This window comes from Pygoscelis adeliae, unplaced genomic scaffold (assembly GCF_000699105.1).
Source record: "Pygoscelis adeliae isolate BGI_AS28 unplaced genomic scaffold, ASM69910v1 Scaffold213, whole genome shotgun sequence".
Lineage (NCBI taxonomy): Eukaryota > Metazoa > Chordata > Aves > Sphenisciformes > Spheniscidae > Pygoscelis > Pygoscelis adeliae.
In genome coordinates, this window is record NW_008824410.1 from 783988 (window position 1) to 808073 (window position 24086).

Sequence of the window (24086 nt, forward strand, 5' to 3'; positions counted from 1 at the left end):
CCAGAGATGGTATAAGATCTCAGCTGGAGATTTTGAAATGTTGTTTCTCAGCGTATTCAAAGGGCAGATTTATCATCTGAATCAATTCCCTGGAATATATAATTTCATAAGTAGGTGAATTGGCTTGGGGTAAAGTTCATCCAGGCGGCACTTGGGACTGTGCAATTTACCCTTGTACTTCCTTATAACTAAGATTTCAGTTTGTGATGTCAGACAAGATACTTGTTTAGTTTCAGCTGCAGAGAGGTCAAATTGCCACGCTTTAGAAGGAAATAATTGAATCAGTCCTTCATTGGTCATAATTTTGAAAAGAGCAACAAGTTTTGGCTTGAAGAATTCTAGAGCTTGCTTTTTAAGGAAAAGAGATTTCCGCGTATTTGAATGAGAGAGGGTAACAGTCACATTCCTTTGGAGGATGCAAATGCCAGAAAAGGAAGGTAATTGTTCTAGGATCATGTATGGAAGTAAAAGGTCTGTAGATAAGATGCTCCCTGAGCCAAGAACCGGGCATGTCACTTCTTCTAGCAAACAGCATAACCGGACATTGTCTTGTACCGGGGTTCCCTGAGGCTGGTACAAGAAGTAACAAGCAGTAGTAGTGGCGTAAAACTGGGCAGTGGAACTGGGCTGTGGTTCCTTTGCCCTCCCCCTGGAGCGGTGGAGCCTCCCAGGCTGGAGCCATTTAAAGGGCTATTGGAAATAGGGCTGGTGAATGTATTGCAGAGAAAAATCCTCTTCCCCAGGGGGATGGACCGGATGATCCAGCACATCTCGGTATTACGGTTCTATAGCAACACTCGGCGCACTTAAGAAATAGAAACACGATCAGCTCAGGGGTGTCACGGTGTCTCAAACATATTAGAGATTCCAGAGTGTGTGGATAGCTCTAGCCCAGCCTCCTGGCTTGCACACCTTCATTATTAGGGCACTCTTCCTTCAGGACGTGTCGTAGACAGTGCGCTGCCGCCACTGGACTGGCAAATGGTTTGTGGGTTGCCTGTTGTTGACCCCGACACCTTTCACCTTCAGATGTAATGTACCTGAAGTATATCTGAACAGGTTTATGAACCTCTTCTGGATGTCAGATTGTTTAACTAGCAGGAGTATTATTGGTTCTGAGATTTTGGTGAAAAATGAGCACCCCAGAATTCCTTTACAGTTTGAGTAATTGTGTCAGAGGGCAAAAGTACTATATTCAGTGCATAAATTTGAAGGAAAACTACTTTGCTCATTTTGTTTATGTGTATCTGTTGAGTGAGAATGATGGTAACTTGCAGGTAGCTGTCAGGGGGTGGCTCCCCTTCTGTAAAAACACTTTTATATCTTCAGAAAGGAAAGGGCTCCAAAACCTTTTTTTCTGGTGCAGAAACAAACCACTTGAGGCAAAGACATCCAGCCCTGGTGTCCCCAGTTCTCATTTTAGTGACACTTGGATTGAAGACGAACCGTGCGTAAGAATTACAAATTGAAGTTCTCCTTCAAGATGTAGAGCATATGAACAATCTTCATCTCCCTCGGGAGGCAAGCTAGCCCAGGAGCAGATTCTCTAGAAGCTGGAAGTGCTCTGAGGACCTGCTTTCCTTACCTTGCTCTCAACATTCAGCAAATATCCCTGTGCTGAAGGGATCAGCTGGATGCTTCACTGCTCCCTTCTCTAAGCCCAAAGCAGAGAGGAGGCTTTAACTGAGGAACTGCCCCCCCTAACCCCCGGTCTCCCAAACCAGATAGCTGTCTTCCTTGTCCCTCTAGCAGGCCAAGGCAGGGTAACCGGTTATTGATTCTCCTTCCCAGTCCATCTCTGAGACCCCGCAGGTTTGTGCCGATGGGCAGTACGTCGTGCTATGGCTGGTTGGCTCTACCGTCCCTGCCCCTGGGACCTGCCTCTTCTGTCCTGCCCACGCTACTTGAGCATCCCCGAGGGAGCAAGTCACGTAGTGGACCTCATGGAAATAATCGGTTCTGCTTTTGTGCTGGGAAGGTCTCTCGTGATCTTGTTTGTATATATTTTTAAAATAAATCAATAGGCAGCTTTTATGCAGGATGTAGCTCAGCAGGGTGGGAGCCTCGGGTGCTGCTTGTGGAACGGGTGCATAGGCTTCATCGCCTCTTTTTTGCACCTTCTTTCGGTAATGTTTTCGGTAAATATCAACTATAAAGAAATCACACATTTCAGCTTTATGAGAGGTGAGCAGTACATTGTTACTACATCAAGAGAAAATTTCTCTTTGGCTTGGTGTGAGATGGCTGCTTTGTTTTCAAAGCTCTTTAAACATGGGGCTGCTGTTCCTGTTTTTGATCAGCTGCGTTGTTCAGGAGGGAAACCTATAATATCCTTTCATTCTTTTTCTCAGTGCCAACCCAGTTCACAAACTCATCTATTTCACACCTTCTGAAGAGCACGAGAATAGTCTGCAAAGCAGCTGCCTTACTCATTTCTGATAAGAAAGGTTACAAGGACTGTGCTTCCTTGTACGATTGTGGCACCTTTGCGGGGGTTTCCTGTGTGAATGAAACCCTGGTGCAGCTGTGCTCACTGTGGTACGGGCTCTGGGGGAGGGTAGTGCCTGGCTTTGCTTGAGGGTTTCTTTTTTTCTTCTTTTAAATCTCTGTTCTGAAAGTGTAAGGTCATGGCTAAAGCTATGGTAATATGCACCCTTTTGGCCTGTAAATTCAAGGCATTTAAACCTAATATGTGGGAAAACATACACTTCCAGAGGAATATTCCTAGGCTGCTTGGTTGCCGTTATATATGCTGACATGAAAAGTAAGGAGGGATAATAATCCTCTGTATTAAGCATATCGTTGCTGGTAAATTTTGTGCTAGAAGAGCGTGATACCCATCTTAACTTGGTGCTTGCCTTCTCTTCCTTGCTTTGCTACTCTGAACAGCACCCTCAGCAGCTTTTTTGACAGTGGTGCCCTTCTTTCCACAATTGTATCTAGCAGGGGTCAGTCATGACCAACTGGAGCCTCGTTTAAATAGGTTAGCACACCTAAGACAGGATGCTCGTGCACAGATGCTTCTGCACGTGAGACAGAAGCTATGGGTGAAGGTAGAAGTGAGACCAACACGGTGTTTGTCGTTGCATGGGTGTAACTGGCACCAGTCATGTACAGAAGAAAACCTTACGTCCTTTCCTACCTCTTGAGAGATTTAACAGCTCGGTCTTGTTACATTGCCTATAGCCTACCCTGCCAGTAATTTCGATTCCCTGTACTTTTGATTCCCAGTAATTTTAATTCCCTGACAGAAAGTTTGATTTGTGGTATGCTGAGGTGTTCAAAACGTGGCCCAAGCACCAAAACCAAGTGGCAGGATCACTCCATATATCAAGCTTTAAGAATAATTCTCTTCTCAGTTCTAGGGAGTGAGACGCAGGAGTTGTATCCATCAAATATACCACAGGACATGGGCTTAATTATCTGGACATCAGTTATCTGCATCTTCCTGTTACTTGAACTTGGGCCATATATCGCCAAATCTATTAATTAAATGGAAGATACGTGCAATTTCAAGAACCTCAGCTATCTGAATTCATTCACCTTTCCCTGGGGTGCCTGGATAATTGCTGTTATAATTTGTTTCATATATTATTAATGATCGAGTATAATCTGAGGGCAAGGGGTTTGCAGGGGAAGGGAGTGGAGCTGCCAGGACTGTCAGATAACAGTCCGAATTCTTCCCGAGGAGGAGGCTCGTAAGAGGTCCTAAGACAATGTTATTTCGTGTGGATCTTCTCGTGCTGGATCCTTCAGTGGACTTCGCTAACACTGTGGAAAGGCTGGTATTTTGTAATTGATATTAGCAGTATGAATGGGCATTTGAAGTCTCTGCTACTTTTTTGGCCAGAGTGTAAAATGCGGCAAATGGTTTTGGCACTCAGTGCTTTCAATAAATCACTCTGAAGAGGTCTACATGTTAGTGGTGTTCCACAACTCCATTCCCAAAACGTTATTAAAATAAAGTTGTAGTAATAAGAAATGATTTAAAACAAGCAGCAGTAACCTCCATACATACTGATCTAGCGAAACACCCAAAATACACCTGAAGAAGCTGATCAGAATTCATTTTTAAGGTTGGCTGCGTTTTCATTACAGCAGTAGCACCTTTTCAGTATGAATAAGGAGAAGGAGCCAATTTCTTTGGTTTCATCGTAACTGATGATGCATGTCTTGCCGCTTTTAATGTTCAGTGTAAAGCCCCAGTTCCTGGAAACAAGCGATTAGTACAGGACCTCAGGTTTCTTAATTGCCAGGCACAGGGGAACCCCAAGGTGAATCAATTACAGACAACAGACCCAGAAACCAAAAAGAAAGCAGAAAGAATCCATCAGCATTTTTATCATCTCATGAATTTTAAGGCAACCATGTGATTTTGGGGCCCTAATTTGCAGAATTTGCAAAAATTAACTGCTTTGTGCAGCATACATTGGCCTGTACCTGAGGGTGTTGTAATGTTCGCTTTAGCTCAGTCAAAAATGGCTCATTGTAACTTCTGCAGAGAATCATTCATTTTCAGTCCTCAGCAGCACGTAAGTGAATATTTCTAACAAAAGACCTGTGTGGAACTGGCATCTCCACCATGCCGCACAACTCAGCCTGCCAAGGGACCACAAATACTAGGCAGATGATAAGGAAAAGTGAACAGAAAGAGAGCGGTCGGACTTCCTTGGGCACTTTCCTATTTCTTTGGCACTTTTGCACCAGGAATCAGATGTTTGTAGGAGACCATCTGCAGTTTCCAAACGGCATGCATGGCTGCTAAAAGTGGCAAAATTCCCCAAGGCTGAGCATCATCGAGATGCCTACAACAAGCTTGTAGAGCATTGAGGCTAAGACTTGAAATCTTACAAATCTGTTCAAAGTAATGTTGAGCCGGATGTTTTGCTTAGTGAGCGCTCTGGAGTCGTAAACCTCCACGCTGCACCAGCGGTGGGGGCTGCTGAGATTTTTGTCCTGTACAACAGACCGGTGTACTGTTCAGGGAAATTCAGGAAGAAGTCTTACGTGTCCGGCTGTGCAGTGCCTTCAGCTGGATTATGGGAATTGTTCACTTTTGAAAAACAGCAGAACTCATTTAGCTGGAGCGCTGGGGGAAAAAGGCTGTGGAGAGTTCTCCGGGGAGCTGTGTCTCAAGTGGTAAGAGGACTCCTGGTGAAATGACCACCAGAAGTTGTTCCCCTCTTACTACAATAAGGTTCTGTTCGGCTCCTGCTCCCTTTTGCCAGGAGCGCTGCTCTGGCCTTCCTTCCCCTTGGCTAATTGGCACTCTCATTCGAGAACACCATTTTAGCACCACATCTTCCTTTTGAAATAGTACCAGGCTAATCATAACCTAAAGCGTTTTGTATCTCCACAGAAGCTGTAAGATGCTAGTGAATCGTGCCTGGTTTAATCCCTTGGAACAGCACTGGAAGTTCAGCACTGCTGTACTTGCTTCTGCTCCCTCTCCCTAATTAAGTGAAATGAAATGTCCTGAAACTCTAAATCCTCATCTGCCTGCAAGTAGTCTGTCTTTTGTTTATCGTATCAAGACTTCTCTCCAGTACCCATTTATTTTTCATCTCTGAAGCTTTTAGAACTTTACTAATTACTGTTTTTTAAAATGAGGCAAAATGAAGTGGAATACAGAAGTGTGATGTTTTGAACTCTTTCAGGGGGAGGAAACCTTCAAAGTTTTTGTGTATGTGTATTACAAAGAACTGGAAATCCCTTTCTCGACTTGTGTGTACAGTATCTGAGGCAACCCTGTGATTTGATTCAAGAAAAATTTTTTATGGTTTACTGTTTAATTTAAATCAGTGTGGTATGAATTACGTTACTAGTGAAAAATGAGCTTTTGCTGAGATAAATGCCTGCCATCATCTTGAAAGTCTTCTTCTGTTTTGACATTTTTACTTCATGTTTTTCTGCATGGTGATTAGATGTTGCTGTGCAAGCTTAGCTGTTTGCCCTCGAAGAGAATGAGGGTGGGAGAGAAATAGAAGGGGGTGGAATTGGTTTCATGCATCAACAGGAGTTGGTGTTGGTAGCACCTTCCTTGACATCCTGTGTTATTCAGGGTTGTCTTCTGGGTAGCAAAACTACACCTCCAAAGCAAGAATATGAGGAGTGGTATGTACAGGAGAGGGAAAGCAGAGCCGGTGTTGATTTTTCTCAAGAGTTCTTGGCTTCTCCTCTTTACCCCTTTGCACAGAACTTGCTCTGCCATGTAATCAATACAGCATCTGAAACACTGTGGTGCCTGTTGCATCAGGCTGCTTTGTAGAGCAGGAGATGCTTTCATGGAGATCATATTTAACGAGCTCTGTAAATGGTGTACTATATAATTATTGCTGCTGTTGGTTTCTCCTGCGAGGCTTTGTATTGACGGTCAGGTTTGATGTACGTTCAGCTGGAATGAATCTGCTGTGCTTGAAAGACACATCGATGACACTGCAATTTTGCAGACTTTTTATCCTCATGCAAAGTTAACTGACACATAGGAAATACTCACTGGCTGTTTTGTGCTGGTACGTAAGAGAATAGCAGTTAATAATGGGCAGACCTTGAAAAGGCTCAGTTGGATTCAAATAGGCTCAAGAAACTCAGCCTTGCTTACAAAGCTTGTGTGAGCTATCCAGACTCCTCTGCTTTGGAAATTGAACAGGACGTTTTGGTAGAAACAGCCTTGTTTCATGTGATTTCTCGTGTTCTTTAGATGTGGTGGAAAAAAGAATGAGAAGGTTATTTTTCCGTGACAAAAGTATGTCTCGGTAACAGCCTTCCCTGAAGCTTGCTGATGTTTTTCCTTCAGGTCCTTCATGAAACCAGATAATGCGGTAGCACAACAGCAAACTCAGAAACGAATACGCCAGTGGAAAATTACCACTCCAGACGCATGGCTTCGGTGGGAGTGAAAGTTCAAAAACATTTGTTGTTTTAAAAACCTGAATCAGTCTGTCTCCCGTCGGCTGCAGCGGCGCGTTGCCTCCCATGAGCCGGCAGCGGCACCAGGCTCGGCAACGGCACTGGGCTCGGCGGTGGTCGCTCCTGCTTCTGCCCAGCATCGCAGATCTGCCTGCCCAGAGCGCTGGCTCTCCAGCCTGGGTTACCTCTCGCCCGTGGTTCTCCCCACTCTGTCTCAGTACTAGCGAGACAGCAACATGCTTGTTTGACAGGAGGAGGTCCGTAAAGATTTCTTTTCTGCTCCTCTGAGCTTTCCCAGTGTTTGGGTACGCTGGGCTTCTGTCGCAGAGCCCATGGTTTCCGTGTGTGCTGCCATTCTGCTGAAAATCTGAAAGTCTGCTTGCAAACAGGAGTGAATGTGGACACTGAGGACACTCCCGAGGGTGGCCACACAGCCAGCTGACGGAGCCGGGAAGTCAGTTGCAGATAAATTAAGTTTTCTGATCTACAGTCATTTAATAGCACTAAGAACTTTACTCCCAGGAGAGGTCCCTGGAGTTCCCTGGACTACACATGTACGCGCGTCCCATGGGCGTGCACGAGTGTTTTGAAGATGAGGGCCTAAGTAGCTCGCTCGGGGTGATGGCGAGAGGTCTATTGCACACGTGTAAGGTAAAGCACAGGTAGAGGCTTTCAGGGAATAGCATTTTCTCTCCTTATCATCTGGCATTTCTGGGGATGGGGAGCTGGCTCCAGGCTGTGCTGGAGGACCTTAACGTTTGGGCAAGAAATTTACACAAAGAAAAGTAGTTCTTGCTGAATATACTTAGGGCTTTTCCTGTGGCCCTAAGCTGGGGGCAGCAAACAAGTTGGGTTTGGCTCAGCTGCTCTTCCCATCGGTTTTCAGTGCTATGACCTGTTTTTGTCTGACACGTTTCTCATTAACTCTTTGTCAAATCACCAGGAAGCCTGCTTAATTGCAGGCAGAGTGCTGAATTTATGAGTTCATCTAGGCTTCATGTCTACATATTGACAGAGGTGTTTCTCTGGATGAAGTCTTTTTCTCTTCATTTTGTGGCAAGAATGGACTTTCTGTTTCAGTTACTTCTGAAAGTCATAAATTGTAGCAGTCCCTCCCTCCCCTTTATTTAAAAGAAACACAACAAAACTTCATGGCAACAGTTTATTGCTCTAAATCAGCTTGTGGGTCATTAAAGCAAAAAGGAAAAAAAGAAGGAAAAAATCTCCCTCTAACTCCTGCCAAATAAAATGCGTACATCAGCCAAACTGTCAAAGGCAGATCCTGCAACTATGGGATGAGAAGGTTTATTACACTTTCGGCTTCTGGGGAGGGATGTTATAGCAACAGGACGCTGGGTCACTGATGGCAAACTCATGGTTGCTTCGTTTCTTCATGCACACTAGGAATCCATTAAGCTAACTGACGACAGATCCCTAGGCATTCCAGTCCTACAGCACACCTCTGCGGAGGCCAAATGTTGGACGCTGCCCATTAAAACGTGAAAGAAACAACCCAACAGAGAGCCCACAAATTAGAGAAGCAGGAAACCTCAAATGATGTGCAAAAAAAATTGTAAACGTTCAAGAGAATTTTTCCATAACTTTTGCTTCATAACTCAGCATTTCTGATGTTAATAAATTATGAAACAGAGCCTTTGCAAGATCAATGAGCCTTTTGGATTCAAATCCTGAATGCTGCTCAGCAGACAGCAGATGAAGCTGCAAAGCGAGTCCTGGAACATGACAACAATTTCCTTTTGGCTGGGTAGAGATGAGTCTGAACCACAACCACAGCCAGCATTCTGGGTCTGGATCCAAAACTCATGTCTCTGCAATGGGCCACTTTAAACCCCTATAATCCAAATGAATGTGAAGGTGCATTTGTTTTAACCAGATAGGCTGAAGAGGATGAGGACTTCGGAGTGGGGAAAAGACCGCGTTCTGTGAAAAGATAGCAAACGTCTCAGCAAGACAAAATCATGGCACTGTTACCAGCAAGGAAGGGGAGTGGAGTTGAGAATACTTGGATGAACTGTTAGATTTGAAGACAAAAGCGATGGGAGGTGCCTTGGGTTAATAAATAAAAGTATATACTGAACTCACCATCTGCAGCAGAGGGGAAAAAGATGAACTTAGTTTTTGGCATGTTCAATTAAAAAAAAAGCAATGAGCAATCCATGATTGGGTGGGTGGGATAAAATGGAAGACTGGTCAGAGGGAGATGAGGCAAAGGAAGTGCTCCCACAATAATTAACTTAATGAGAATGCCCACAGGCTGCAATCCAGATGAAAGCTTACTTTTCCAACAGATCTACAAGTGCACGTCTGTCCCAGACCGCCTGTAGTTTAACCTGGGGAAGAGGTGAGACAGACAAAATGTGTTCTTGCACTGAACACAGCTTTGTGGGGCAGTGATTCTGTAGTTCAGAGCGCAGATAATCAAGAAGCTAAAGTCTGTTGCCCTGAAACTGACTGGAATTTCAGCACGTAATGGTTTTAGACTTGCAAAAATTTTACCAGTTATTAATTACAAATTTCTCTTCTCTTTTCCTCCCCTCCTTTATCTTCCCCCTTTTTTGTCCCCTCTCCTTTTTCTCTGATAACTTCTTTTAATGTCTAAGCTAAATGATCCATCAGAGAGACCTCTCTACTACCTCACTGATTTCAGAGCCAGCCTGAGTGCAAAGAGCAAACAGAAGTACAATGATTAAATTTCAGCTCCACCAAGTCACAGTCCTGCTAATTACATGTGATTTTCTGTTGGGTTTTTTCTTCCTGTGGCATCTTTTGTTTGCTGTTGGTGCTGAATATCTGATGTCAGCCTTCACCTGTCCAGGAAAACAGGGATATCTGTGGATGAATGGTCTTACGATTGAAGCTACTGATTAGTCCTTGATAGAGATGAACTTTGTTCTGGTCTTAACTGTGAATAACCAGTTGCTTTAATAGAGCTAGATAGGACTATTTTAATGAGTACATCCCAAATCAGGTGGCTGTGGTGAGTTGAGCCTTCCAGCAGTCCGCTGCGGAACGAATCCCTCCGTGCTTCTGTTTGCTGTCTTTAATGTACCCGTATAGATAATACTATTTGCCTCCCTTTTCTTTCTCCATTTGGTCTTCTTCAGAGCACCAGTTATCTCTTAGTGCTGGTCATGCTTCTTCTAAAAACCACATAAAAATGAATGATCTATGTGCATTCCAAAAGCAAGCCTTCAAACAGAAAATCTTCTTTGTTACTGACAATGACTTGTAAACAGTTGGTTTGAAGAATTTTGGCAGAGGAAATTTCTGATTTCCTTCTGGTCTAAACTGGAAGAAGATGTGGTAAAAGGTTTCAGTTTGTTTTTCCGGAGTTTTTTAAGGTGGGGGGAAGAGGCACTTAGAATATTGTTCTGTGTGCACACATTTGACAGAGGAAAAAATTTATACTGCAGGTAGTAATTTGTGATTACTGTTGGATTTCTCAGTATTTTTTAAATTGTGATATGGCGCTCATATAGAACATCAGAAAAGAGCATGTGTGTGTGAACTTGATCTTTAATTAGCGGCGTCAGCCACAAAGAGCTGGACTCACTCAAGAATGCCCCTGCTCTGTAACTGGTCCTGCAGCTCTTTGTGTGATAGGTTGGTTACACATACTGTATCTCACTGAGTCTGAGAAAAATCATCCTTTCCAGACAGTTTGACACTTTGTTAGACAAATACTGAAGCATTCTAGTAAATTAACATTTAAGGTATTTGCCAACCTTGGAGGTATCCCCTGTATTTCTTACTTCAGCTGTAGGGGAAAGGCATATATTATGTGTTTGCAAATACTGATACTTTTATGGAACCATTTTCATCTAAAGGCAGGATTTATAAGACTAGCCTGTGTTCTTGTAGATAGTATCTTGCTTTTATTTTTGTACCTGCGATAAATAGCAAGTATCTAATGAATACCTAACTGCCAGGGACTAAATAACTAGTAGTTTAACCTATACTTACCTTCATTTGCTCCTGGATCGTGGGCACACAGAAAAAATGCTATTATTAATCAGGCAGATCATGTTCCTTGAAAATTAGAAAGCTAGATAAATCTAGGCTTACGGGGGTTTACACCAAGTAAAACTGTAGACCAGCCATTCTAAACAACTTTGCTGATAATCTGTTCCACGTCATTACCTCCTATTGTGATTGATTTTTCCTCGTTCCTGATGAATGTTTCTTCCTCAGAATTAGTGAGTGAGCGAAACTGCAGCACGTGGAAGAAGTGAAAGTGAGAGTCAGGTCTCTCTGGTGTGCATCAAAGGTAGCACACCTAAAATGTACAGTTTTGAATGAGTTTCTGCTTCTACATCTACACAAGGGGTGGCAGTGGAAGCCCAGCTCTCTGCCCCAGTCTGAATGCAAAGGAAGGGACGTCATTCAAGGAAGACGCTTACAGAGGTTGAGAACTTGATCCCACATGTCTCGACTCCCTCTTCGGTGGCTTAATTACAGGCTCAGTATTTCCTGCCTTTTTGTGCTGCTGGATAGCGATGCTTCCATGGTTCAGGGACGTGATGACTGAGTGGTACTCCTCCTTTTCTGGTGTGTTTCAGTTGCTTGTACATTTTGCAGTTCTTCCCAGAATCGGCCAGCTCCACGTGCAGATATTCCACCGCACACTGTGCTGCCACAATTGCCATCTTAGGGTCTGTCCATCTGCTCAAATGCAATTATATTGTTTCAGCTCAAACTGTAGCCTCTCATCAGTGGACTGCCCACATGCTTCCAGCCCATTGCACTTGCAAAGGAAAAATGTGTTAGCAAAAATCCTAGGAAATTCCCTAGTTAAAAATAATGCCTTTTACTAATATATGTAATGGGATAGGAGAACTCACATAATTGCTTCACTGTGGTTCAGCTGGCAAGTGATAACTTATTGCTGTTTAACAACTGTATTGCTGGTAATACTCTATTCACTCTCTTCTACCTCCATAACATTTATTTTGTTTTCCAGCTGTTCCGATTTCAAAGGTTCCTTATTGCTAACAACAGAAGCATACCATTCGACAAGGGATAGTACTATGCAAAATACCGTTCAGTGACACTGCTGGGCCTTGCTTCGTGATGCCTTGCTCTATTTAAGGAGTAGAGTGAGTGTGTGTGAAAAACAGGGGCTTAAGTTCTCAGGGTTTCATACAACCTCTTTTTTTTCTCATTTTGATCTGTGAGATTTCACACCCCCTGTTTGGGTTTTAAAGCTCCACTCAGATAAACCCACAGAGTTTCAGGTGATTTCTAGCTAAGACAGGACCTCATTCTGAAGCAGAGCTGTCGAGCCTTGTGCAGGGGCCCTGCAAAACAGTTGGTGAATTTGAGCTGAATTCTGGGTTTTCCCAGAGCTATCTGAGTGTCTTCAACCAACCAATTATAGAATATGAAAGCGAGTATTTGTAAGATACAGCTATGAAATAAGATAGACTATTTGTGTAGTCCTGGAGTTTGCCATATTGTATTCCCAGGGTGACTTAATTTCACTGATTGCTGCTGTATAAATCAATGGTACTGGGAGGTTAGTGGGCCGCTGCTTATTCAAACCGTTAAAAACTATATGCTATATACCCAGAGTGGCTTCAAATCAACAGCTGAACATTGATGATGGGAGCTGTTATCACTTTCTGTCTAGGTGTGTCCCCCCTCCTGCCCCTCAAGGTGCTGGCTTGGCTATTCTGCTTCATTAGCTAATTTGGGGTCAGTAAGGCCAACACAAGTACTTTAATCTCAACAACAGCCAACAGCTTTAGTCAGCCTCCATGTTCCTAGAGGTTCCCTGAGATAAAACAGAAGTTATTGTTATTTTAGCTTGAGTAAACTCAGTAGAGTTTTTCAACCCATATTAAGAACGCTTTTTTTTGGTTTTTTTTCTTGCAAAGTCCAAACTACCTTAAATTGGCTTCCTGTGACATTAGTGCCGTGTATCAGGCCTTTGCTATTATGAGTAGAGCTCAAGGGGAGGTAAACAAGGACATCTAGAAAGTACCAGTTATTGAGAAAGTCTAGTTAGGGAGGAGCGGGGGCTTTGTGGGGGTCTCACTTCCCCTCCGAATCTCTGAAGAGTAAATTCAGCACCTCCAGGTGGTTCTTTTAAAAACTTCAGGTCTCTGAATAAATGCAGCCAATTTTGAGGGAAGTATCTACAGTAAAAAAGAGCGATCAAGCACACTCCCAAAGTCCCTTTGCATGCACTATGTCTTCGATTTGATTCATATGCGTATTTAATATCTGACATAAATTGGTGGTTCCTGACTGGGTTTTCACATTGTCCTTTACTTTGGCATGAGACCTAACCTTGGCAGTCCTGGTGCATTCTGGCAGATGGAGGGTTAATTGCAAGTGTACAGTTTTACATGTTCACTGTGGAAACAGTGCTTACGGTTGGACCCAGATCTGAGAACCTGTAGCCAGTGCAAAGCACAGCAGCTCGTCTTTTAAATGTGGGGAGCTGGAAACCCCAGTGCTCCTGGCTGTGAAATGGCTAGCTCATGTTGTTGGGTTCAGCTCTTGGCTACATTCACTAACACGTTTTAATGATCTGAGACTCATTTGCCTAAGGAAATTCCTCTGTTGCCTTTCTTTTTCCCCTTAGAAAAGGGAACTGTGTTTATTGTGGGAGAAGAAATGAGGAGAGGCCCTGGTTGTGGTTGAGAAGGCAACTGGGAGATGAAGGGAAAAGCCAGGGGAGGGCTGGGGTGGAGTTGTTTAACCGGTGAGTGATGAGAAGTGATGGGATTGAGTGCGACTGATTCGGTGGGGCTGTGGGGACTGAAGAGTGAGGGGGGAGCAGGCCAGGGTTTTGCAAGTGAGGAGACCCGGTGCCAGGTACAGTGGAGGTGGGAAGGAGGGAGGAGAGAGACTGCACACGAGGAGCGGGGACCGAGGCTTACCCTGGCAAGGGGACAGGCATTGAGGATATAAGAGGAGAGGTTTGCAAGCTCAGGAATATGTACTGGGGCAAGACAGGGGAAAGATGCTAGGGTTGATGGGCAAGGAACCTGGGACTTGGAGGAAAAATTCTGAGTCCTGAAAGTTAGGGCTGCCTGGCAAAATGCTTGGGACTGGGGTTCAGAGGCAGGGCTGGATAACTTGGGATTAACTAAGTGGCGTGGGGTGAAATTCGTGGAAATGGGCAAAAGATTTGTGTTTACTGCACTGCAGCCCTCTTGAGTGACTGAATAAACGTCACTTACCCTCTCCTCTGCCACAAAGTCTCTGAGACTGGAGAGCAGAGAGCCTGAGAGCTGCTGAGGGGATGGGGACTTGCTGCTGCCGTTGTGCTTGCACGGCTGCCGGGTTTGCTGTGGTGCATCATGAAACCTCCTGCAGCGGTGAGCCACGTGCACGACGTGTAAAAACACAAGGAGGGATTGCTGCTGTTAGAGTTTACTTTAAAAACAAAACGAACAAGGCAAAAATAAAACAAATTACTGAGAATTATCTCACATAAACCAGAACTTGCTAGTATAATTTTGACAAGATGGCCAGCAGAAAATGCCTTGCAGTGCAGTTTTTGACTCATGAATTACATATTGGTTTGGACAGGGGAGCTCTCTTTCATTTAGTGACCCTGGGTAGATAGATCTGCTCTAGAAATTAAGTGGGGCAGTGTGGCAAAGGACGTTGCCTGTGCAACTCCTGTTTTATTTACTCAGGAAGCTGGAATGCGAGGCATGAACAAGGCAGGGTTTTTCTCCAAGAGGAAGGATGGTGTTTCGTGGCCAAGACAGTTGGATTGAAAACTAAACTCCGCCACTGCTTCTGCTACTGTGTTCTGAGGAAGTCATTGAGGCCAAACTTGCCTGAAGTGGCCACTAATTGCGTGTTCCTCATTATCTTTGTCTGAATGCCCAGCTTGAGACCTGGGAGTCTAATCCACAGATGTGCTGCCAGCGTCAGGTGGGGCTCTGCTCCGGGTACAGAACGTGAGCGGTAACCTGAAAACATGGGAACATGCAAGAATGCTCCAGGTGTTTAGCATTCATCTCTTTGTCCTATTTCTTGAACTATAAAGTGAGTTTATTAGGAATCCCTCACAAGTGTGTTATAAAACTACAGGACAATTTGGGTGCATGGTGTTGCCGCGTGTGGTTTTTGTTTAAAATACTTTTGTGCGTTATGCTAATGCAGCTCGTTGACCTCCTGCGCTTTACTGTTATTAGAGACAGAGCCCATCCATTTAGCTATACCTACTGAAGTCTAATAGGTAAGCAACTGCTAGAGTGTTCCTAAGCAGGGGATTAATGAAACTGAACACAGGGAGGGTTGTTTCTCTCGCCAGTTCTGTCCTAAACACACACATTTTCTGGGAGAAAATGCAGTATTTCACTGAAGCTTCAGTGCTGTATTTTGATCAGGAAGGAAGAAGCCAAATACTCATGGCATGATTTTCCCTGTGTCCATTTTAACACGTAGCTTGACAAAAAAGGGTCAGTGCTGGAAGTGAGAGGCCAGGGTATGTCCACTGGGACTGATGCAGAGAGGTGGGAGCTTTCTTGGTGATGCTGCAGGCTGCCTGGCTGGGCGGCCAGCCTGGGCTGGTGCTGGAGGGTCGCAGAGCCGATGCTGGTGTGGTCCTGACACTCTGTGGGTGTTTGGAGCTGTGGAGCCAGAGTCTCAGCTGACAACGTCGCTCCGAGATTTCTCAGCCTGACCTTATACTTGATTTGTTGCTGTCGTCGCTGTGTTTTAATTTTTCCTTTCCTTTGTTCCTACCTTTTCTTTTTTCTCTGTCTTGAAATAGATGGGAAAGTATTATCGTATCCCATGAGATTTTGAGAGAATTAATTGCTAGTAAAAGCATGTTAAGAGCTTTTGATGACTGAAGTGATTTGCAGTGACACAGGGTCTGGTAGGGGTAGAGGGAAATCTAAGTCTAGGGAAAAAAGGAGTTTCTGTAATAAGGAGGCCCACTTACGAGCACAATACAGTCTTGCCATCCTTAGGACGCAAAGGGCTTTTCCTCATTTTGGTGGTGTCCTGTGTAATTTTTAAAATGTGCTTTTTTGAGTGAGTTGCAGAGTGGATCGTCAGAAACGTTGGTATGGAATGCTGAGCATCTTTTCTGTTTCTATTCATTGAACTTACTTTACTGTCTTAAGAAAGAAAAAGTGCTAAGTCTCTTCCTGATAAAACAGTGGTTTTCTTTAGACCACAACCCTTTAATTAACCCTTTTTTTTTCACACCTGGACTTTTAAGTCTTTGAGGGTTTTCATTTGGAAGGATTCCTCTTTTGCACACTAGCCAAATTTTATCTCACCTTCAACCACACAGATCCTCTAGTGTCAGTGAATCTCTAGTGTTGTAGTTATATAAATGAAGGCATCAATTGTTACAGCGTTTTTTAAAATATAATTTCACAGCACTGTGGAAAGTGACCTGTTTTGAAAATTTACTAAAAAAAGGAATGTAATTTTTTATTTATAATAAAAAATGATCCTGCATGAAAGGATAAAATGGATAATGTGAAGATGGAGCTGTTTAAGGGCCATTAAAATCAATACAGTTTGGAGAAGTTACCTGCTTTGATTACTTAAGCTGGTGTGGATACTAGAACTGTGTGTTTGTCTCCATAACAATTGTAATCCTGAGCCTGTTACTCATGGAGAACTCTGAAGTATGTCCTTGGAGGTTCTGCTAACCAGGAACTTCAGATTATGCCTAAGAGCTGATTTTAGTCTTTTCATATGTCCCTTTATTAATTATATGTACCATCCAGCTTTCTCCTTTCTATTTCTTGTTTGGAATCCTGCATTGCAAGTAATTCTCCTTTCTTTCTTCTTTCTGTAGCTATCATTTGATATCAGATGACCCATGTATTTTTTCTTCTCCTGTTCTTCTACAGCTTGCTGATGACCTGGGAAATGAGAAATTCTGTATTGATGCTAGCCAGAGTGGAGCTGGGAACTGGCTGAAGTACATCCGCGTGGCCTGTTCCTGTGATGAACAGAATCTAGCCGTGTGTCACGTTAACGACCAGGTAATGACTTCGGCAATTACTAGGTTGCTGTGCTCACCTCACCGCTTCAACAGATGCTGGGGTGGGTTGGCCAGAGGACAGTGTATAGTGGCAGCACTGAATGGAAGCGACTGAGGGATTCATCTGTTCAGCAGCTCCGCTGCAGCGTCCCTGAAGTGATCTAAAACCCCTGGACTCATGGGATCTTCGAGTCCTCGACTCCTTTTGTGGTGGGGAAGATCATGTGAAACGTTAACACCTGGCGTGAAACATAGGTTTTGTTAACAGAACACAGTGAGACAAATGGAAACCAGTGGTGGGTATTTCGTTGCCATCAAAACTGTAGGAAGTTTATGTTACCAGTTGACAGTGGTGGGTAAAGAGCACGATTCCAAGCTGTAAGCTCAGTTGTCGTCTGTATTTAAGAGGGGAGTGAGAGTGGGAGGTTGTTCGGGAGTCTGCTGAGGAGGAAGAAAAGTAAAAACCTAATAGGCATATTACAGAAATGCTGGTAGAATAGTCTCTAGGTGTGGGTGTGGGAGAGGGATATTACATGGAATTAATAGGATTTTGATAGCTAATGGTTGTAAAGTTCTTTGAAGCTTAAACCCAAAAATGGATTCAAGATGAGCAATCCAAGCTGGGAGTTTCACAGACCTTAAATTGAGTACGATTCAAATACAAGTTACCGTTTCAGACCTAACTTAAATGAGAAATGCAGCCTTAATGTTATTACCAGTTAGCAAACAGGAGGCATATTGGGATGTGCACAAAAAATGAGCTGAGGATGGAAAAATACACTTCTAACAAAAACATTTAAAAATCTGTAGCTGACAGGGAAGCTAGAGTGAATCTGAAGTAAGCCAGCTCATGTAAAATGAGAACAGCTCAGGGTGCGCCAAAATGTCAGCCCACTTTGTGAACTTAGTTCCTGTTTTAAAATGCTTTTAAATAACTTAACTTTGGATGCAGGAAAAAAAACCCCAAACCCAAAATATCACAAATGTTCATGATTTAAGCAACCTAGAAGAGATTGAGGCACAAAGCTCTACATTTCAGCCTGCTTAGTTAAAATGAGCTGCTGATTGCTTCAGTGCCCACTCACCACTACTCACAAGTGCTCTCACGACAAGGAGCCTTCTAACCAAGAGCCAACATTTATCATCAACTCCTTGTCTTACACCGTGAGCTGCTCGGTGCTTTCTGTGACACACACAGGGCTGCTCCTGTGTCTCAGTTTCACAGAATGATAGGATAAATATCTTAGGGGCCATTACATTTTCCCTCACCTGTTACTTAGGTCTTTTGCCGGCCTTCATTCTGCACAGAAAATACTGGTTTGCAGCAGTCCGCGACTGACCCGGCTTCCTTGCTGTGCATCCTGCAGCTTATCTGAGCACAGACTATTAGACTGAGGGATACCTTTTTGGACTCCTGGAAGATTCAACAGGACCAATGCAACTGCATACGCTATGTAATACTTTTCCAGTGCTTTGCATGTAACTATAGCTTTAGCCAGCTAGATACGTGGTTCACTTCTTAGCAGTACAGTTTTGCTCAGTGGTCTATGCAGATGACTTTTTCCTAGCATTCATCCTTGCAAAAGTGTGGTGAAGCTGTTACTGAGAATTTTTACCAGCAGCATTAGGAAAGCATAAATATTAAAGGAAGAGAAAAACTAAATATTTTGAATTTGGGTTTCTTAAAAAAAGTCTTAGACTGGGGAAAGAAACTGAGTTCATACAGGTTTTTTTACATGAACACACATTTCTTCTTTTCAGAACATTACCTTGTACACTGCTGGCTTTTCCCAGGTTCTTATAAATGCTTAGATTAAGGACTACATATATATACACACAAAATTTGCTAGAAACCTGAAGGCTGTATCACATTTATTCTAAGCCCAGTCCCCTGCATGTCCTTCTGTCCTTGTCCTTCATCTGGAGATTTTTGGTTGTGCATATTTTTAGTGCATGCAGCAATCTGACTGGAAAGAACAGCTGTTTATCATACACACTCATCTTCTTTTCTTTACTTTTTTCTCTGTAATGACCACTCTTTTACAGCTTCTTAATAAATAAACAAATTTACTAAAAGTCACATAAAAGCGGGTGGGTAGCAAGCAAATCCTTCTTGAGGAGGAAGAAAACGAAAAGGTGCGGAACATAATGAAACAGTAGCAAAGCAAAATGTTTTCTCCCCCTCAGCCGCCTTTCCCGAAAGATTGAAGAGTCTTAGGTCAGGCCAGCTGGTGGGAATGAAAAAATCCAGTGTAAAAAGCAGCAGATGATGGTGATTGATAACTAGGGGCACTGGATGCTTTGGGGGGAAGGAGTAAAGTCAGCGTAAGGATATACTGTTTCCTGAGCTATTGATTATGCCAGCCTATGGACTCATTTGAATGGCGGCAGTATTTAGAGCAATCAGCAGCGCATTAACATCTTTGTGGATTTTTGTATTATTATTTATAGAGGAGACAATTTAACCGTGTTTGCTCTGGAATTTCCTATTCATTCCAAGTTTTCTCTCACACCACTGCTACACAAAACTAAGTCTCGCTACTTTCTCTCCTGGAAAGATTCTGGTGTTAGTTGGTGGTTACTTCTTTTACTGAAACTGATAATAATTCTTCTGGATTGTGAAGCTTCAAAGGATAAAGATGGCTGTGAGTGTATTTGGTTGTCACGAAAACCAGGAGAGTGAGATGCAAATATAAATAGAACAGAAAAATATCAAACAGTCCATAGGCACGTATGTCTGCGAGCTGACACGTGCTTTCGTCAAACTCAGTGAATTCATGATTCACAAGTAGCCAAGGTGCATTTTGGATACACCCCCCTGTATTTGAACTCCTGGACACTCAAAATAAAATTACTAGATTGCAAAATCAAGTTCTTCGTCCTGGTCCTAAGAAACACTGGACTACTAAATACCAACGCAAAAGTGGCATACATTTTCAAAGATGCTGTAGTTAGACCTAGTTGGAGGGTACAAAATGTTTTTACACTTCATTACTTTTTATTTAGCTGATGTCAGTGTGAGTTCCATACTGATAAAAAGGGTGTGTGTGAGGGGGGGTGTTACAGATCATCTTCCTGCGGATACCTCTGAATGTGAGCAATTTTGTTGATGTGATTGCTTCGCTGAAGTCAAGGGCATTGAGCTGGTTTCCTCACAGAAGTGTATGTTTCTGGCCAGGGGCGTTGTATGCTTTAAAAATGAATCCCCTCATTTTCCCTGTGGGATATATTTAGAAAACTAAATTTGTGTCGACTTCAAACTTTCTTTCTTGTGCACAAAACCCCACGCACAGTTTGTTCAAGGGGAGATTCTGCTGGGTGCTGGTGCTCTGAGCATCCTGCGGGTGAGAAAGAAGAGATCTCAGACAGGAGAGATCTCAGGCCCTTACGAGGGTGGCTTCTAAAGCCGGAAACGTTATAAATTTTCAGAGTGACTAAGCACTGCTGTCTACCTAGTGCTATCTCCTAATGCTGCTGGTTTTAACTTTATTTAATTTCACATTGCTAGCAGGGTACATTTTTTTCCATAACAGGGACTCAAAAAACAGGGAGAAAGGCTTTATCATTCCTGTTCAGTAGGCATGCAAAGATTTGGGTTTTGTTTATAAGTACTTAAGGAAAAGAAAAGCTTTTGCAATAAAAAATTACCCACAAAATAACTAAGCAGCATTGTGATGATAAGAGCCAGGACAAGCTTTTAATCAAAACCATTTGCTTTTCAGGAAAAAAATAAACATGTTTACATGGGGAGGTGGTCCTTTGCGCCTCGCTCCCCCCGACCACATTCTGTTCTTCTTTACGCTCCTGTAACTTGGGAACTTTCCCAAGAATGTGCAGAGAATTTTCCTGGATTTTTAGTGAAGTAATTGACAGCAGAATCTGGACCTCTGAATGGTTTTTTTCCCCCAATTTACAGATTAAAATGCTGCCATTTAGAAAGAGATCACTTGAGACATTTCATTAAGTATTTTTCAATTGTGAAACCAATTTTCAAATGTAATAACATTAGCCAGTTTTCTTCATATTTATTCTTACTTGATAGGTATTTGAAAAGAAGATCCTTGATTGACTGAGATAACTGTGTTTCTAAAGGAGGACTGGAAAAGAACGGTAGAAAAAGGATATGATTTGCTAAATGCATCTGGAAAATGATGTGACTTCTGTTTTATTTTTTCGTGTTGCTACTGCTGCCTTCACGGGGCACATACTTCGGCAGTTTAGCTGTTCTTATTCAGGAGACTGTAATATTAAACAGAGTACATGTAATAAATATAATAGCCATGAGCTTGCTTTCAGGATGATAGCTGCTGCTTTTGTTTGTGTTGCATACATTGGAAAAAAAAAAGGACTAACAGGAGCTACAGTGATGGAAAAAAATCAGGCCTCAGTTTAATAAGCCAATCTTATATGTGTGTGTGTAACAGAGATGTTTTATACGTATTTTACATACATATTCCGTGACTCTGTTCAGGATTCCTAGGTATGTAATACAATGCCTTAAAAAGAGGAAATAAAAAGCAATGTGGCTTAGTTGAAACAAAGGGAAGGCGATTCCAAAGGAGGAAAACATCTGAACAAAAGGAAAATGTGCAGCCCCATTCTGGCCAGAAATACACGAGGCCAAACTTTTACGTGTTCGCTCCTCCTTGAGCCAGCCAGACGTGTATATAGGTCGGATAGCGTCTTAGTGGGTAGAAATATTTGCCTTGTTATTTCATTGGATTTCTAGTACAGTTAACTATTTGCAAGACAAGAACGTAAAGCAACCGCTTTTTAGCTCATTTTGAATTGTCTGCCCATCACCTCTGCTGCAGGCTGATGCAATTAGCGGGCGTGTTTTTTTATCTTTAGGTAAACACTGCAGCTGCTTTCTCAGTTCTCTAATGCTCCTTTTTTCCTAAAGTACAAACGTGTTGCCGCACTGAAGCTAAGATAAATAGTAGACATAACTCGTACAGCAGGTAAACAGTGCTGCTTCTTATGAAAGATACCTAAACACTGAGGTAATACTCGGACGTACTCTTCTCACTTGACGTGTTTCATCTCCATCTATTGCCTCGATACTGGAAACACACACAATTACCACATCGCTTCTGAGCTGTGTCTGTCTCAAGAACACTTTTTCTCAGAGAAAAGATGTACAGCTTTGATTACGTCGTGCTCCGCTCTGAGTGAGATCAGCCTCAGAATGCGATTGTGTGTTGCGGTTCTGCATTATCGATACTTTCAGTAATTGTACCAAATTGCCTGGCTGTGTGCTGCAAAATGTTATAGCCAGAGCCAGCTTTCTATTGCACCGCATTTACATCCACAGACGCGGTTACAGAGCAGATCCGTATATCAAGCCCAGACTGGAAAAGGATTCCTCTGGGTTTTTTTTTACTTTCCTTTTTTTCTTCTCTCTTTAGTGCCCCGTGCCTAGAATAATTTTGATAAAAATCAAGAAACGTAGTATTTTCAATCGTTTGTGAGAGCACTACCCAAACCCTAGTTATATTGTTAACTATTTTGTGTTAAATAAAACTGACTGGTGGTTAGGAGAGGTGCCCTTTTGTTGTGAGAAGAAAGAAATTATGATGTGTGGAATTTTTATATAAATGATGAACATAAATGATTGATGAATGTAAACGTTCTGATGGATTAGTAAATCTGACCTTTTTCGGTGCACAACAAATAAAAAAGGAAAGGAGACACAGCAGTAGTTTTAATTAATTCAGACCATCAGTAGCATGATTGCAAGATGAAGTTAATTATTATAATGAAATGTTTGATGAAATTAATGTGACTCCAGCAGAATCCAACTTTTCCCTGATCATTAGTGCGGCTTGTACTGTATTTCTTGGAAGACTGTAACGGACATGTTTTTAGATACAAGAAGCTACTTTGTTCAGAAAACAAACAGGAGAGGTAAAGGAGTTAAAGATTGTGATACGGTGGCAACGTTGGCCATTTAGAGTTATAATTCTGAAGGGTTTTTCCAGTGCAAAATTAGTGACTGTATCTATGAACTAGGTGTACCTTTTAGACTGGGGTTTGTATTTTAGTGCTGATTTGGTTTTGGGTTACTAGCTGAAAGAGAAATGTCTGTTAATAGCTATTCTGAGTTCTTTTCTTTTTTCTCTTAGCTAGCTGCAAGTGATGGCACATTAGGAGTTCTGTTTTACCAAGTTGAGCCCTGAGCTCTGTGCTTATTCCTAGTCTGTCTTTTGTTTTTCAGGCAGGTTTGCCACGAAACTCAGTGTGGTTTGGTCCTGGGAAAGGCTTTTCTCGTTGAACAAGCAGGCAGGAAAGAGAGTTGGCACGCAAATGAAAAAAATGAGAAAAAGGAGAATTTTATACCACTTGTAGTTTGCAGTGGAATCCGTAGAAATTAACTATCCGATCCGCATGAAACAGTTAAGTGCAATCTTTCAGAAATATGTTCAGCTCCGTACATCTATACATAGGCGTGTATCTTGCCGTCTGTTTTGCACTGCTCAGGATTTTTCGGCTGAGGATCTCAGAGCACGCACAGCGAGATTCTCGGATCCTTCCAGCTGCACAAGTTCACTTTTTCCAGTTGTCTATCGGCTAGATGGCACGTGGGACGGGGACGGATGTATCTTCAGTGGAAGAATTGGTTACAAACCGGTGGAAAATTGTCATGAAAATTATGCTGAGGATTCTGGCAAGTGCAGGGATGGGTTTCTGTGCAGTTCGGGACACCTTGTAAATCACAAGCAGTTAGATTTCATTTCTCTTCTTAAATGTTCAGTTTTGTGACCACGTCACTGCTGCCAGTTTGAAACTCCCAGTAAGAGATTTTCCTGGCCTTTTCTGTTGGGCAACATTAATCTGTTTGTAGACAAGATACTAACGTTTCAATTAACTTGCAGGTGAAATTGCGGGGAGGTTTAGAGCACGCTTGGGAGAGGATAAACGGAGGCAACTGGAGAAATCAAACACATCGTGCTGATCTCATTTTACCAAAAGGGTTTTTAAAGGCCGCCCTGCAATAAGTAGGGGCTGCGTTACCTTGTTCCTGTAATGGCGATTTTCCCTCCGTCTAGCCCTCTCCCCGCTGGCCCCGGGCATTGCCATGAGGGCTGCTGCAGAAACACCCACAACCCCGGCCCGAACTTCCCCTTCCTTTGATCAGCGCAGCGGCCTCCCTGCCCCGCGCCCTGCGAGGGGGGCTCCG

The 24086-nt window shown here is 42.9% G+C and overlaps 1 protein-coding gene across 1 annotated transcript in view; it reads left to right on the forward strand.

The window, feature by feature from the left end:
• The window catches only part of PRDM16 (PR domain containing 16), a 350772-nt gene that overhangs the window by 280899 nt on the left and 45787 nt on the right, over positions 1-24086 (forward strand). Inside the window, exon 4 of the mRNA XM_009320544.1 lies at positions 16773-16907. Within this exon, the coding sequence (XP_009318819.1) occupies positions 16773-16907 (135 nt within the window). The remainder of the gene's footprint in view (positions 1-16772; positions 16908-24086) is intronic.